The 18046-nt window shown below is 38.9% G+C and overlaps 1 protein-coding gene across 1 annotated transcript in view; it reads right to left on the bottom strand.

Annotated features, from left to right (window-relative positions):
* Positions 1-18046, bottom strand: part of SENP5 (SUMO specific peptidase 5) — a 59624-nt gene that overhangs the window by 28507 nt on the left and 13071 nt on the right. Inside the window, 3 exon segments of the mRNA XM_042457899.1 lie at positions 2394-2541; positions 2668-2773; positions 10415-11937. Coding sequence (XP_042313833.1) covers positions 2394-2541; positions 2668-2773; positions 10415-11906 — 1746 coding nt within the window. The 5' untranslated portion in view covers positions 11907-11937.

Below are 18046 nucleotides of genomic sequence, written 5' to 3'. Positions count from 1 at the left end.
TTGTGCCATCCTGAACTTCATGGAAGCAAGGAAGGAAACAAACGTGATAAGTACTTGGCTTTCTTCATCTGAGGTTCTCACCCTTCGGCAGATACAGACACTAGTACAATAGTAGTCAAGCTCAAATGGCAGGACTGGAGATGAACTAACTGGGCCTCTTCCTTACTTGAAGGCAAATCATTCATTTGAGATTTAACAGATCTATCTACACTTGAGAAGATTCAAAGACTTTCAATCTGCAGTTATGCAGGTATCAAACAATGCAACCTGCTTTTGTGAGTTTAACACATATGTGATACATTACTTGTTGGACTGTTGCCAGACTAATGGATTTCACCCTTTCTGAAGTGAAAATTATTTGCTCAATCCAGAAAGAGGCTACCATTCTATAGTGTATACAGAATTCCACAACTGCAGGGATTTAGACATATGAACATAAAATAGTGCGCAAATATTTTTTTTCCTAAACAAGCAGAGCATGGCCCAAGCTCACATCTTTAAGAGAATTTTCACTTCTCATTTTTAGGCAGTGATGCAGATTGTCACCTAATGTAGTGGACAAGTATGAAAAGAAAGCTATCATGGATATTTGCTTTAATGTTTTGTCTTATTTTATTGGAGCTATTGACTATCTCTGCAAAATTATTTTTCTCATTCCATTGAATAAGAATGTTGACTTTAAAATAAAAGTATATAGTAATCTTAGCATGGATTAGACATTTCAGTTCTAGAATTTTGATTTTCACTGTCTTATTTGCACCTAATTAAAATATCTAGTTCAGTACAAATCAAGCCATCCTGTTACACTGTGAGAATCCAATCATTTTCAAACCAGAAACAATAAAATCACCACTACAGTGAACTATACTTATCATTTACTATCTAGGGCAGTTAACCACAAAGAATTCTAAGCTGGTGACTAAGGGCCCATACAGACAGGCCAAAATAAAGCTGCTTCGGGCCACTTTAGAGGTATGCTGGCGGCGCAGTAGCGCACATGCCATAGGCACACTCACCATTGTTTATATTGCTGCATGGCTTTCATGTAAGCAGGAAGCTGCGTATAGTGCGCCTGCTTATAACGCGGGTGCACTGTAATAGCTCTTGTGCATTCACAGATTTTGGTTTCCACAGAAGATCCTGGAACCACACACTCTGGATAACAAGGCCCCACTGTATCTTCATAATACAGTTTGTAGTTAGTCTTCTTAAAACCTTTGTTGCAAAACGTCTGAAGTTAAGTTTTTTAAAAAGTTTGTTTGGGGGGGAAATCCTTCCATATGACCATGAAAATGTCCACCTAAAAATTTAGCTACTTTCAAAGGCTATTCTTCCTCAGAACAGCAGGATTTTGATATATATATATATATATATATATATATATATACACACACACACACACTGTATATACTCATGTATAAGTCTACAAATTTAGGTCAAAAAATTGACCCAAAAACCTGAGTTATCCATGGGTCAATGTAAGTACTGTACCTTAACTCTTTTTTAAAAGAAGAAACCATCCCCTGGTGAAAAGCAAGAGTATAATCTGTCCTGGAAGCACTGACTCCCTCTACTCTCTCATCCATCCAGTCTTAAGACTGAGCACAAAGAGTTATGTCTGCTGGAATTTTGTAAATTCTTTGACATTGTTTTGCTTTGCTTCATCCTTTAGCTCCTCTGCTATATGCCCCTAAGTCTTACCCTTGACTTATCCACAGGTCATATCAAAATCCATAATTCTGCCCCAAAACTTACCCTCGACTTATACATGAGGTCGACTTATAGTCGAGTATATACGGGGTGTGTGTGTGTGTGTGTGTGTGTGTGTGTGTGTGTGTGTGTTTATATGAGTATCTGATCAGGAATTATTTTAGGCTAAGGAATTCTTACCCTGCAAAATAATTTTCTAGCTAACTCTGCAGTCCTTTTCTGAGCTGTAGTAGTAGTAGTAGTAGTAGTAGTAGTAGTAGTAGTGTGCCTTCACGTTATTTTCAACCTATGCAGACCCTAAGACAAACCTATCATAGGGTTTTCTTGACAAGATCTGCTTGGAGATGGCTTTGGCTTTACCGTTCTCTGAGGCTGAGAAAATATGATTTGCCCAAGGTCACCAGTGGGTTTCCATGGCCAAGCAGGGATTTGAAATCTGGTCTCCAGAATCGTAGTCCAACATTCAAACCACTATACCACACTTGCTCTCTGAAGTGTACATATAATAATATATGTACATATAATAATACCAGATGGATACAACAGCACATGAAATCTGATTAATGTTTCCCATCTCCCTCCCCACAAAATAAACCAAAAATCTGTGACAACAAAGCAGAACTGCAAAATACTAAGTTAAGCATACTTAAAAAAACAAAAACAGAGCCTCAAATTGCTCTCACCTGGTCATTTAGCCAGTTCTGCCCATCCAGCGTTGTCAGATCATCCATATCCAGCATGTGCTTATTATAGAAGACGCGGAAATTGCAAGTGGAAGATTTGGGATGCCTTGTTTGATACTTCATGATTTCCTTAGTGATGAATGGCTTTCTGGAATAGAATTAAAGAAGCCAAGAAAAAGACAGACAATGTTAACTTATCCAAATACATTTGAGATGCATGTGAAATTTAGAGTACAAACGAGGAGAACTAAAAATTATACAAAGAGCTACTAACCGATGAGAAAAGTCTTCATTAAAGACTTCCTTTAATCTTCCCATAACATCCTTTTCACAGAGAGGAACTAAACTGCCATATTTCTTCATGACTTCATCTAGGAATCCTTTAATAAAAATGATGCTTTTGTAAAAAATAAATGCAGGCTTAACAGTTATCACTGCCACAAGAACCAGCTTGTGTTACTAGGCATGAGCTTTCACAATCAGCCTTCAAGTCAGGAAGCAAACACAAAATTAACATACAAGGTTAACTGGCAAAACAATGCAACAGCAATACAGGTTTTGATTAATTATAGCCTTTACTGCTGCAAGAAAAAGATTTTCTATGAGAAACCAATATTCCTCCTCCCCCAATAACCACAGAAAGCTGTATGCATCTGTAGGTCACTAGAATTCGCTAAAAGGGGAGGCTAGAATTTAAGTAAGTCATAACCTATGATCCAAAAAAGTAAGGGGCCATTTTTGTCAGCATACTACATGCTCCCTCTAGATATAAAGTGTCTTGCAGCAGAAGATAAATGAATTCAGGTCACACAGTTACAGTGCCTAAATAATTGCATCTTGGATGTGAAGAATTTCCAGGCATAACATGAGTGATTCTGTTCAGCATGTCGTCATTTACATGGCTTGGAAGAAGTCACATATATTCCTACCACCTGGACTGAACTGAGGTTCTATTTGCATACCGTTACACTGCTGCAGATAAACAAGGAACACAGCCAACACAAATAATTTGATGGCAATCTGACTGCATTTCTCCCAAATCAGTATAGGCACACCTCAAGTCAACAAAGGATCTGACAAAACAGCTCCAATTTACAGTCTTTTAAACCCATTCTAGTCCTTGTCCTCTGACTAGCTGGAGGTTTTTAGCAGCAGCATTAGGAAAATGGTGAAGAATGGGAGTAGAAATGGAGACTTTTGACAGTTGCAGCAGTGTGTCTGTAATGAACAATGCAATAAAGCTGGGAAAGAATGGGATTCTACTCTAGCCAAACCTACTGTAGACCATGTGGCTGCCTACAATAGGCAAGGTAAACTGCAGCTGCCTCCATAATCCCTTACTGGGCATGCATAAACAGCAAAAGACAGAAATTGGTAATGCAGATTAGTCTACTCCACCAGCTACCCCCAGTATGTTTTAAAATGTACAAGTATGTCTATTCAAATGGAAATCATAAGAAAAGTGAGCACTGGTGGGGGGAGCATTCATGGATGCATTTTGGAAGAGGTTTTCAAGTGATTTCTAAAAGGCTGTGTTTTTGTATACTCATGCAGAGCTTATCTGACCTGGATATTTCATTTCGCATGGCATATTGCCAGTTTTCTATAAAATGGTTGCAGAACTATGTTGAACTGTTTTTTGTGATACAAGAACCTATCCCTATTCTTCCCATGTTATTTCTGCCTCTAGCATCTAATTTTTTGTAAAAGAAATAACCCCACCAGGAGCACATCCACTTTGTTAACTGAGGTATACCTCAGAAAGAGAAGCAGAAATAATAAGAGTGCAAAAACAAACCATTCAGTGTCCATAAAAAGTACGTCTGAAAGGTGCTACACTGGTCAAACTGCATTCAAATCAATTCAAGAGTTATGGTATGTAAGCCAAATCCTTTTGAAACACTTGTGTGCACATTTGCTGACTTGCTGACACTTAAAGCCATTGTACACACCAATTCAATGGCATATACCTTTTTATCACTAATAGTTAGACCAGGGATGAGGAACTGCAGCAGGGCTGAGGAGATCATTCAACATCTGGCACTACTGGGAGGATACACTTAAAAAATATTTTTAAAAATAAATCCAGCCACTTGTTTAGAGTAATTAATTTTAAGCCAGGACCAGAATAAAGGGATAGGAAGGCATAGGAGCATTTGCAAGTGAGGGATGAGATTTTAAGTCAGAACTGGAGTGAATGGATAATGGAAGAGAGGGCAGGAGAATAGGTAAGCGAAGGAAAAGATTTTAAACTGGGAATGGAGTGAGGGGATGGAAGGAGTGCTAGCATTTCCTGTAAAGAGACGGTGGGGGGGGGGGGGGTTGCTTCATTCTAAAGTGTTTTAAACAGTTTAATCTTTTAAAAATGTATTTTATTCTTTTAATAACAATCTATTTTAATATTGTATTAATTTAATTCCTTTTTAATGAACCTTTTCTGTTTTTAATTGTATAGTTCTTTTAATACTGTTGAGCCGCTCTGAGGCCTAGTTATGGGGAAAGAGCGGGATACGAATTATTATTATTATTATTTCCAAGATTATAAAATGGGAATGCAGTGAGTGAGAGGTGGGAATGAGGGTGGGAGATTTCAGGAGGAGATTTTAAGCTAGGACTGGAGTGAGTGACAGGAACAGAAGATAGATTTTGAGAGATTTTAAACCAGGACTGTAATTAGTTGCATGGAAGGAGGGTGTAGGAACATTTGTGAGCAAGTTTTAAGCCAGGTCTGAATGGAAAGAGGGAGTGAAAGTGTTTGCAAGGGAGATTTTACCGTGAGACTGGAATAAATGGAAGGGTGGAAGGAAGAGGAGTATTTGCATAACAAATGATTGCTGCAGCAAGCCAACATTTGTCCAGGTCAAGGTGAAGCAAGGATTGTTTAAAGTATTGGGAGTCTTTTCACTTTGCAACCAGGTCTCCAGGGGCTTGGGGGAGCCACACCTTTGGGTCAGGTGGGCCACAGGTGGGCACTTTGCCCACCCTAATTTACACGATGGAAAAATTCTAGTATAAAATGCCACAAGCTAAGGACTTAATCATCCTGCATATTCCACTCTATACTTGGCAAACATATGCCAGCTGATATCAACGTTTGTTGTTGTGTGAATTCAAATCATTTCTGACTTATGCTGACTTTAAACCTATTATGAGGTTTCCTTGGTAAGATTTGCTTAGAGGAGATTTGCTACTGCCATCCCCTGAGGCTCAAAGAATGTGACTTGCCCAAGATCACTCAATGGGTTTCATGGTCAAGCTGGGAATCAAACCCTGGTCTCCAGAGTTGCAGTCCAAAACTCAAATATCTATGCCACACTGGCTCACTGATATCGTGTCCAGTGCTGGTACTTTGCTTTTTAAAAATCCAGTGGTTTCCTTACTGACTTGTTACAGCCATAGTTCCACCTATGGCCAGCTAGGATTTTGAACCATACTTGGGCTAAACATATTAGTGCCATTGTTAGCATCTCTACAGCACAAATGCTACATACAAACCTGGAATTCACCACTAGAGATAGATAAATGTGTTTTTTTCAGTTCCTTTAAGTTTCATTTTTCATTTTCCAAACTTACATCTATTCTTATTTCCATAAAACATATGCAAGGATTGACATCTTGGCTATACAACAAACCATTAAACAGCGATACTTCTACTGGGCCAACAGGTATCACTGTTTTGTGGATTTTGAATGTTACTGGACTTCCCTGTATGGCCAACAGAGCTCGTTGTTGTTTTTGTTGTTGTACAGCTTCAAGTCATTTCTGACTTATGGAGACCCTATGGCCAATCTATCATAGGGTTGTCTTGGCAAGATTTTTTTCAGAGCAGGTTTGCCATTGCCATCCCCTGTGGCTAAGAGAATGTGAAGTGCCCAACATGGCTACCTCTGGATAGGTTTTCTTGCTTGAGGATACTGCATTTTCGCCAGAATAGGGGAAGCCAAAAGAAGCGTAATCAAAGGACTTAATTCTTTGAGGCTTCTACCTACAACAATGATCAAACTTTTTTAAATTGGACTGCATTTGGCATGTTTTACCTAAACGTCACCTCAACATATTCCAAATGCAAGAGCACAAAGGCTTCTTGAGAAATTCAACTTTCTCTGCATAAAAAGGCAGTGGGTAGTCTCACGCAGGACAGAGGCAGCCTGATCTCAAAGGAAATTTCTTTTTTCCATGTTAATGGAGTTTAAATGTTATTTCTTGGACATTAAGATTCTTTGATTCCAAGAGCCCACATGGCCAAAAAAGAGGACTGTCCTCTGCCTATATGGCCATCCCTCTGTCCCATTTTAACTGAGAACAACAACAATAACAAGTGGACAAAATGTAGGCCTGTGACTCTAACACTGTTTTTTGCTTTCTCCTGTATGATTTTTAATACCTTTGCCTGATGCAGAAGCCAGTAGCACTTCAAAAGCTTGCATCATATATCTTGTGCATTTTGGTTGGCCCAATAAAGATACTGTTATTTTGTGGATTTTGGATGACCTATTTCTATATTAGAAAAATATATGAAAATTGTATTTATTTTCCTGTACATTTGTCCCAAAGCAGGCATTTTATATGATTTTACCTTGCATATCAGATTTTGTATTTATTTTCGCTAACATATACCTTCTGATGAGCACTTTTCTCTTATACAGTAAATGCATTTTTGCTATTTTTCTTATTGAAGAACTGCCTTGCAAAATCCAGCTACTGATTCTCTGCCATAAAGTGAGGCACAAGAGAAGGGACATGCAATCTTAAATCTTCCTTATGCATATTATTTGATCTGGGAATGAAATGATGAAAATAGAAAGCAGAAAGACAGCATTAAACATTCCCACAGTTTAAGTTTATCCCTTTCATTTGCCAGGAAGAAACTGCATCGTGGGTTTGCCACGCAAGGCTTAGGAAAATGTTACATGTTTACATTTTCTATCTATTGATTTATTAATCTGAATATTATTTATATGCATTTTATATATCTGAATTATAATGAATTCAAATAATTATACATCCTACCCCAATCTTTATCAAATTTTTCTACCAGGGCATCTCTAAGTAGCAATGTTAGTTTATCATTTTCCATACAGTCATACATTTAAAGTAACAATTTAGAATGAGAAATTAACTTCTGAATTCCATAGTATTTACAGAATCAGCCAAAAAATAAGATAGAGGTAGTAAGGAAAACAATTAGAGCGAATGAAGTAGAAGGTACGACTTTCTTTGTAAACTAGAGACTACGGAAATCAGGAAGTACTGTATGTTTTTAGAATAGTGATTGTTAGGTTTGCATTAATGTTTGTACGGTTTGTTTTATGTTTCTTGTTTTATAATTTGTGTTTGCAAATAAAATTATAAAAAAGGAAATTGCTACATGTTTACAACAGATTTCCCCAACAATCTGTGTTAACGTTTGCTTTTTCATAGCAAACGTGTACAAATATGAACTCAAACTGCAAGTGTCTGCATCTATAAACACCCATATACACTTGTATAGGAAAGCTAGAACAATAAAGTACAGGGAAATGCTTGCATGCATGTTATTTCAACACTGTGGGCTACACAAGTGTCTCCAACACATCCACAAAAATCAGGAATATGGTGGGCCTCAATGCATATTTCAGGGCTGAACTATCATGGTGACACTCAAAGGTGAAAGCAGTGTTGGGAGCATGTAAGAAGAATGCAAAATGTTCCAGAGGGAACGTTGAATTTAACCAAAAGAGAGTCATATTTTCCCAGTAACAGCAATCAGTAGGGCAATTCAAGATTTCTAAAAGTGCATGTTGCCTTCAGTTGCAAAGTATCATTTACATTTATAACAATCTGTGTTAATGTGTGTTTTCCATAGCAAACATGTACAAATATGGACTCAAACTATGTGCACCTGCATCTGTTTGTGTTGTAAATATGTTTGAAATGTTTTAACTGTTTTTCATCTTTTTTAAACAAAATAATAGTTACTTTTTAACTTTTGTAAACCAATGTACAGTGGGCCCTTGATATCTAACTAGGTTGTGGTTCCAAGATCCCTCCATGGATACCAAAATCTGTGGAAGTTCAGCTCTCATTATATATAATGACCTAAATAAATGGTGTTCCTTATGTAAAATGGCAAAATCAAGGGCTGCTTTTTGATTTTTTTAAAAAAATATTCAAATCACAGATGGCTGGATGGTTGAATCCCTGGATGCAGAATCCATGGATATTGAGGTCCGACTGTGGTCCAAAACACACTGCAGAAATAATCCAGTTTGAGACCACTTTAATTGCCCTGGGTCAGTGCTAGGGAATTCTGGGAGCTGTAGTTTTGTGAGACATTTAGCCTTCTCTGTCAGAGAGCTCTGATGCCACAACAAACTACAACTCCCACGATTCTGTAGCACTAAACCAGGGCAGTTAAAGTGGTCTCAAACTAGATTATTTCTGCAGTGTGTTTTGGACCTTTATTATCTTACTAGACAGGCCCCTTCCCCACCACCACTCCCTTCTCCTTCTGTGTCGTGTCTTTTTAGATTGTAAGCCTGAGGGCAGGGAACTGTCCAATTAATAAGATTGTATGTACAGCGCTGTGTAAATTTACAGCGCTTTATAAATAAAGATTAATAATAATAATAATAATAATAATAATAATAATAACAGCTTAACCTTCTTAAATTTTTTGAAAGCTTCCTTGAATCTCATCTTGAGAGAAAGGCAGGATATAAAGTGATTAAATAAAAAAGGCAAGAAATAACACTACAAATACATGATGCACTATCTCACCATACAGTGCCAGAGTAGAGATCAGCTGGCAAAATGTTCTTTTATCAAGTCCATTTTGACAGAACTGTTTTCTGCAAGTGTGCTCCCAGGAATCCCATAAATGCAAACAATTGCACCAGAACTGACTGTCAGCTACACCAAGGCATTTTTCAATCATGTGCATCAGCAAATATAAATCTGTATGCATCAGTTCATTTCAGACAACAATAGAAAGCAAGTTTTTTTTAAGTGACCAAAAAGTCACTTCATAGTTCTTTTATAACCCACACACATACCACCCTTTTTCAGAATTGCAGTATTATATTCAGAATAGGTAAAACAACCTTCCACAACTCAATTCCCTCCACAAGTGTGGGATCACAACTCCTATCATCATCACTGACAGGGGAGAGTGGGAATTGCAATGCAATAGATCAAGAGGGCAAGAACTTGTGGAAGGCTGAATGAAATGACCAATTCCAGTTCTCTAACTTAATACTGTCATACTGAAAGAAAAGGCACAGTATATAACTAATGCAAGTTATGTGAAATGCCCAGATGGATGCTCCCAAATTTCTGTGACTAAAAGGAGCAAAGAAAAAATCTTAAGAGTAATTGCCTTTTAACTTTCTTTCCAAACTTTTGTATCCTCAAGCAGAGGTCACTCTATTAATAATATTCTGATCAGAGTGGTACTGGATTTCCATTCTGGCAAAAAGAGATTGGCTTTGTCTACTGTGCCAACAATTAAGTTCTGGGTCTAACTACTATTTGGCAAATGGTTTTATTTATTCTGAAGATGGGTCACCTTTCTCCTCGCACTCCTATATTTAGCTTATCAGCACTGGGGCATCATAAATCCATTTTGCAGTATCAACCTAGAGTCATGCTGTAAAGTTTGTAACCCAACAAGCCAAAGACAGCCATGGAGCTGGATATTGTGGCCTGCCAGACTGTACTCCTGGTGGGCTGCAGGTGTTTCAGTATAAAGAAATGAGGACAGCCCAGCTGAAGTGTCCCCAAAGCAAAGAGTACAACAGCTATGGCTACAAAAAAGCACTCAAATTTCATATAAAATGGCAGGATTCCTAGGACAATAGTTTTCAACCTTTGGCCCTCCAGATATTTTACAATTCAATTCCATAATTCCCTAACTTGTTGCCACAGTGGCTGGAGCTTATGGAAGCTGAAGTTTAAAACATTTGGAGGGCCAAAGAGTGAGAGCCACAGTTCTAGGATATCCAAACAAAACCCATAAGCATGAAAGGAGTATACATATATACCACAGAGCCACACAGCCAACTGCTCATCATTGACGGAAGAAGCTCTCTGATTGCTTCTTTTGCCACTCTTTGGGGTCCCTGATTTTTGTCCTGTGCTTCCTCTCAAAGGTTCGTCAAGAGGGCTTTTACAGTATGGGTGATCTAAGAGCTCTGCACCAATGACATCCACATTTACAGATCCTTCCACTTCCATTTGACTACGGCTGTCTTCATTTTGCAACAGCTCCACGTGAACAGGTCCATTGGCAAAGCTGTCATTTGGGCCCAAGTCCACCTTGGCGGGCTCCAGCACAATCTCATCAGCACCCATAGCCTGATTAGACTCTGCACTCTCCAGACCTGAAACAGAGATCTCTTTCTCCATTACAGAGATGAAAATATCACCAGGGCATTCATCTGGTTGTGGCACCTCCCCTTTTTCCTCTTTGTGCACAGTCTCGGCTCTACAAGAAGTTCCTGCACACAACCTGGGCAAGCAGCTTTCAGTAATACCATTTTGGTCTCTGGAGGCAAGGTCCTTTGTAAGAAGCTCCCTACACTGTAAGAGCGCATCCTCTGTGAGGCAGCCATCGGTCCGATGCGTTTGACTCTCTTCAATTAAAGTTCGTGGCATGTGATTGTTCATATCTGACAAACCTAGCAAGGCCCAGGGACAGTGACTTTTTGATTTCCAAGGAGGAGACAAGGTCCTAAAACTACCTGTGAAGGTCCCTCGGTGGAGGTCCTCTTGCTGGTCTCTGGTCACTTTCTCCACCCAACTCTGCTTCCTTTTGTTCAACTTGCACGTTTTGCCCCTCCAAAGCTTGCGATGAGATTTTGCAACTCTAATCCGAAACTTAACCAGAGAAAGTTTCTTATACATCATAAATAAGGATCTTCTTTTTAAAGTATACTGTTTAAATCTTGGCCTTCCCCTCACCGTTAAGAGGCCACTGGTTCCATTTTGCTGTCGTCCTCGACAGCAGCACTTTCTCTGTGAGTTATTTAAAATAACAACTTCATGGCTCTTGCCATTATTTTGTGCTTCCCCATTCTGTGTATGATGACCCTCTTTTCCTGGAGAAGCTGTAACAGTAGCCTCAATGCCACAGCACTTGCCTTGGCAAACTTCTATACCAATTCCTGTGCCACGGTGATGATTCAGCAGTTTGCCCTGAAAGCCCTTCCTGAAAAGCTCTTTTGCCCCTGCCAGCTGCCCTTCACTTTTGCACCAAGAGTATTTCAATCTCTTTTGAATTAAAGTTTGATTTTTTAGAGAAGTAATTTGCACTATTGGAGTCCCTCCTCTCTGGCCCCAAAGAGTCGTCCTTCTGCACAGTTTAGCTTGTTTCAGGCTAGTGGGTGTCCATGTGCTTTGCTTCTTTCTTTTAAGTACAGAAGCACGCTTCCTTTGGAAGCAGTATTGCCTCAGCCCCCAAAATCCCACAGTCCATCGTCGACAACCGGCCAGCAACCGACTTCTCCACTGTAAGCGTGTTCTATGTTCTTTCATTTTTCTGCTGCATTATGATCTCGAAGTGCAGCTGCAACGGTAAAAGGAAAATAAGTTACATTTTAGAGAGGCCTCTCCCCATCACATTCTACTGTTTTCAACCCTACAATAATGCAACAGCTTATAATTAATTGCAGCTTCCTGAAAATGGCAGGGGAATGCCAGAGAACAGCTTCCTTCTTAATCCTGACCAATATGCCATTTGACTAGGCCAGAGCCACTCTCATCTTTCCTTCTATCAACGCACTGCAGGAAACTCAACATTTTGTACTAAATTAAACTGCCTGTCCCCACCTGGAGCACACACACTGAATTACCTGTTGAATAATAAGTCAACACATATAAATGCCACCGATTTGATTAGTCTGCTCTAGTTGAGACTAGCAAGAGGATTTAGTATTTTATCATTCTGCTGACTGTTAAGAATGTCTGTGTTCAGTTAGCTTCCCTAGGGCGACTTTTTAAAAATGCTAGACTTGTTGATCTAGTCTTTATTTCTCCAAACTCTAATGCTCTATCAATTCTACATGTTTACTCACATGGTGCTGCTGCTCGATGGAGAAGCAAGCAGACAGTAGGCTGGGATCTACTGATAAATCACCAGGCACTTTGCAGAAGATCACCAAAAATTTCTAATGTCCAGTTGTTTAACTACAAACCCTCTGTCTTGTACCATTAAGGCTGCATCTGCACTCTAGAAATAATCCAATTTGACACCACTTTAACTGTCTTGGCTCAGTGCTGTGGAATTCAGGGAACTTAGTTTGTGAGACATTTAGCCTTCTCAGTCAGAGTGCTCTGGTGCTACAATAAACCACAATTCCCAGAATTCCACAGGATGAAGCCATGGATGCAGTGTGGATGCTGCCTTAATTAGCATGATGGCATGAAAGAAACTTTAAGAGTGAACACCAAGCATGGATTTTTGTATGAAATGACTATTAGTTCAATTCTAGTACTGAAAACAAATTCCTTGACTAGGCATGTGTTCAGAAATACATCTTTCCCATATGCACTGCAAAACATTTGTACATAGATCTAGTGGTGGATCTTGGGGGCTGCAAGAAACAAAACCAATATCACATGTGTTCCTTGTATGTTTTATTAATATCTCAGTCTAAACTCAATTAGGGAGACCATGGGCCCGAGCCTATAGGACCTGATCAGAGAGATGAAGAATAGAGGAGATTGGAACATGTATATTTTCCATTTTGATTGCCCCAATAAAGGTATTACTGCATTGTGGATTTTGGTGTTATTGTACGAATGTTTTTTAGAGGCTCTAGGATCAAATTTGCCCTCTCCTAAACCTCCACAGGAGAGTCACTTCCATCTCCTGGAAAGACCTTTTATGGATAGAAAAATACCCTGGAGAGCCCATATAAGTACATTTGGAGGGCAAACTGTGTTCCACAGTGAAACTATGCCATATCCCTTTATATAATATAGGGAAAAAATCCAAAACATATTGTTACTCAAACTGGTAAAAAGTGTTTCCTAGGGCTAGCATTTAGCAGCATTATACATTTTGTATAGGAGGTTATTGTCTTCACACCCAACTAGTAAGACCGTCACTGAGGCCTGGACTTGTTCAGATGCAGTGCTCCTTTGCATTCAGTGCCTATAACTGTCAGAGGTATTGGTAGAGCTCACCCTCCTTTTCAGACAACTGTATGGATACCATGTTGATAATGTAATGCAATAGCCTGCCCAAAAGATGAAGTTATCTTTTGTTACAGTTAGACACAAGAACAATCAGTATTTTGTCTTATAAAGGTCATCCTGAAAAGTATGGAACAACAAGTGTACAGTTCACAAAGCAATCAGGTCCCTACCCAAAGTCACTAGATACAAGAAAATGAACAAAGATGAGGTGCATGAGAAAAAGTGGGGGAAACAAAAAATAAATAAGAATTAAGGGATGGAAATTTAACTGGTTATAAAAGTGCAGGTATCAATCAGACTTTAGGAATATGACAATTTGCAGAATACATAATTATGGAGGAGGCATTAGATGTACAGAAAATAAGAATACTCCTAGTAGCATCTGCAGAACCAGTCCAAAATGATGTTGCAAAATGCCAATACTTCCTAAACATAAATTGATGAGTGGATGAAAAATGGCTCTTCTTAGATGATAATAAATTTCAAATGTAAAAAACTGTGTAACCAATGAAGGGGAGAAAAACAATTTTTGGAAACAAGCTAAGAAATGCCATGAGATTTCAGAGAAAACTGAAATATGTGTGATTCTTAATTTTCTTATCAAAGCTAAACTTATTTTAATGCCTAAAAAACATAAAATGCATTGTTTATACCTTAGTTTATCAAATTTTACTATCAGGCATATTCGTGAAATTTAGAGAGCACTCCCACAGATGCTTACTCAGAATTAAACCATTGCTGCTTAATGAAAGGGCTGGTACATACCAGCGGGAAGTGGAGTGGCAACGGCGATACTAGGGGTCGGGAGCGTGCAGAAACCACATGCTCCCGAGCCCTAGTTTGTGTGGACGGCGTCATTGTTACGTGGTGCTGTCCACACAGCGTGCATATAGATTATGGCACATGCATGGCACAACCAAACAGCACAGTGCGTGCATGATGTAACCGCGATGCCGCAAGGCGGAAATGGCACCTTGATGGCATCACAGCAAGGAGCTCCATTTCGGAGCTCCTTTTTACTGCGAACCATTCGGGGCCATGCGGTTGCCAGAGCAACGATCTGGAGAATTGTTGGCCGCCCCTTTCTTCTGATCTGTACGGGCCATAATTACCCCCATAAGTGCCCACAAACACATATGTCACTGCAGAAATAATCCAGTTTGAGACCACTTTACCATGGCTCACTGCTAGGGAATTCTGGAAACTGTAGTTCTGTGAGACATTTAGCCTTCTCTGTCAGAGAGCTCTGGGGCCACAGTAAACTATAATTCCCAGGATTCCCTAGTACTAAGCCAGTGCAGTTAAAGCAGTCTCAAACTGGATTATTTCTGTAGTATGTTTTGGACCACAGGTACTGCTTGAGAATTTCATTCCCCATCACTGATCCATGCAATGGTGAAACAGACTGACTTAGCTATTTCTGAAAAATAAATAAGCCAGTCAATATACTAACAATCTTTGGGAGCTGAAATCATCTGAGTGATAACTACTAAATGGTAAATTGTATCTGAAATTTTCTGGAAGTACCAAATGCTCCTGGTAGTTAAGAGTGGGTTCATGAGACCAAGTAGGTGCAGGACGGCGACATGCAGCCTACAGCCCACATTTTGCCCAGTCTTTGTAAACAGGACTGTACCCTTAAGCTTTGCAGAAGCAAAACTACTCATTCCCCCAATTCTAGACATAAAATGCTGCGAACTGCTACACTATCTATGCTATCTATCTTACAACTTTTCTTTTCTTTTGTTACCTGAAGAATGGAAAAAAACAAACTGTAATTGAAACTACAATGTTTTACAAGCGACAAAAAAAGTGAGACCGCTGTTGTTCAAATGATACATAGTGTGAATGTTAAAGTACTTACTAACAACTAGCAATATATCTGAACTTTGAACAGAACAAAGTAAATCCTTGTCTCCTAGTATGATGCTCATTAGAAAGAATATTTCACAGGAGAGTTTTCCTCATAAATGTGTGCCAAAATTTCCAACATAAGACAAATGAAAAGAAAAACCCTTGGAAAATTCATTTCCATTTGTTTTCATGGGTTTTTACCCCCTGTCTAATATATGGCAGAGAAGAAGGAATGTACCAGTAAACCAAAAGACAGGATCAGTGACATTCAACCTAATAGCTAGAAATATTTTCCCCTGTTCAAATGCACTACTTTTCATGGTTGCTGAGAAACTTCATGGTTACTTGCCTCATGCTCTTGAAAGTCACAGTTAAGTGGCTGTAGGACTTTTTAGATGAACTATTTTAGCCAAAATTATAAAACATGAAAAACTAAGAGTTTGAATCAGATCAGCAGCCTACTAGTCCAGCGACTTGTTTTTGACAGTATCCAAACCAGGTACCTTTTGGAAACTTGCAGGCAATTTTGCAACATGACAATAACTCTGTCTTTATGGTTGTGTCTTGCAAACTGGTATTCAAAGGCATATTCTAAGTCTGGAGGTAATATGATTTAAAATTAAATTCAGGGGAATAATATAAGTTGAGTCTCCCTTATCCAGAATGCTAAGGACCAGAAGTGTTTTGGATTTTGGAATATTTGCATATACATAATGAGATATCTTGGAAATAGGACCCAAGACTAAACACAAAACTCATTTTATGTGTCATATGCACTTTATTCACATAGCCTGAAGAAAATTTTATACAATATTTTAAAATAATTTTCTGCATGGAACAAACCATCAGAAAGCAAAGGTATAACTAGACTATTTCAGCTGCTCATGAACAAAGTTTAGGGTTTTGAAATATTTTGGATTTTGGAATTCTAGATAAGGAGAATCAAGTTGTATATAGTTAAACTCAGTAAGAAATAAATAAATAAGAATCACACAAAATGTGAGAATTCTTAACCTCCAAAATCAGTAAGAGCCTGTACAGGCCGGCACTTTGTGCTAGTATGCAGACAAAGTAGGGCCGAACTAGGGCGGAGCGTGCACATGTTCCAAGGCCTAGTTCCGCCGTCTGGGCACCATCCTGGCACACGTTCATACACACGGGACACGCCATGATGATATCCCTTGGGCGCAGTGCCCAAACGGCGCTATGCACAAGGGGCATCATCATGGCATGCGAGTGCACCAATGACGCCCCTTTGGGGACACAAAACGAACCCAGTGGGAAGTGGGTTCTTTTTTGTCCTTCCGGAAGCCACAAGGTCTGGTAGCCGCGGCCTCCTTCCAAGGCAAAAATGGGCAGCATGGAGCTGCCGGTCTGCACAGCCCCTAAGTAAACAGTATAATTGATGTACTTGTAATATACAACTAATAATTGCATAGTGAAAGTGAATGTAACATATACACTAATACAAAGGCAGGGGATAATTAACATGAAGTAAATATAAAATATATTTAATGATTAAAGTCCATAACACAACAGATATCCTAAGAAACGTACTGTCCATTCGTCTTCAAGCCATGTGTCCTTTAACAAATGTTCAACAAAGACTGACTTTGCAATTTATAAGCTTATTATTAGTAAAGCTTATTTAACTCCTTACAATACATCACAAGCACAGCTTTTTAGTATGGCTTTTCAGTAAAGCTTGTCCAACCTTTCAGCACACTTGTTAAAGGACACATAGCTTAGACTAATGGAGAATACATTTCTTACAATATTCATCTGTATTATGGACTTTAATCTTTAAATTTACTTTATATTTACTTCATGTTAATTAACTGCATCTTTTGCATTAGTGTGTAGGTTACATTCAATTTCTATATCTATATAACTATATCATTGTTAGTTGGATGTGACTATATTTTCCCCCTGTGTTTAGTTGATATTTTGTATCTTTCTCAAACCCACCGGAAGTTTTGTTGGTAATATGATTGCTCCAAAACATTGCTGAAGACAAGAGATGTTTACATTAGTGAACCACAGGATGGAAGGTATTCAAGGAAGTAACCTTCCTACTGTCCCAGTTTATGCAACAAAATAGAAGTGTAGTGAACTTTGCAAGCTGTCATAAAGAACCAGAAGAAAATTTACTGTTGATACAGAGTCTATATTTTACAGTCTGGGGCAGAAGCAAATCTAATTTTAAACAACAGCCCAAAAGCAGAAACACATAATCATGGAGCTGGAAGAGACCACAAGGGCCATCCAATCCAACCCTGCCATGCAGGAATACACAATCAAAGCACTCCTGGACAGATAGCAATCCAGCCTCTGTTTAAAAACCTCCAAAGTAAGAGAATCCACCACTCTCCATGGGAGTGTGTTCCACTGTCCAACACCTCTTACCATCATGAAGTTCTTCCTAAGGTTCAAGTGTTTTCCTGTAGGTTGTATCTATTGTTCTGTGACCTATTCCCTCGAACAGCAGAAAACAAGCTTGCTTCATCCTCAATATGACATCCCTTCGAATATTTAAACAGGGCTATCATATCACCTTTTAACCTTCTCTTCTCCAGGCTAAACATACCCAGCTCCCTAAGTCTCTCTTCATAGAACATGGT

The sequence above is a fragment of the Sceloporus undulatus genome, chromosome 3 (assembly GCF_019175285.1).
Source record: "Sceloporus undulatus isolate JIND9_A2432 ecotype Alabama chromosome 3, SceUnd_v1.1, whole genome shotgun sequence".
NCBI classification, from domain to species: Eukaryota; Metazoa; Chordata; class Lepidosauria; order Squamata; family Phrynosomatidae; genus Sceloporus; species Sceloporus undulatus.
Note: the sequence above shows the minus strand (reverse complement) of the source record. Positions and strands in the feature narration are given on the sequence as shown.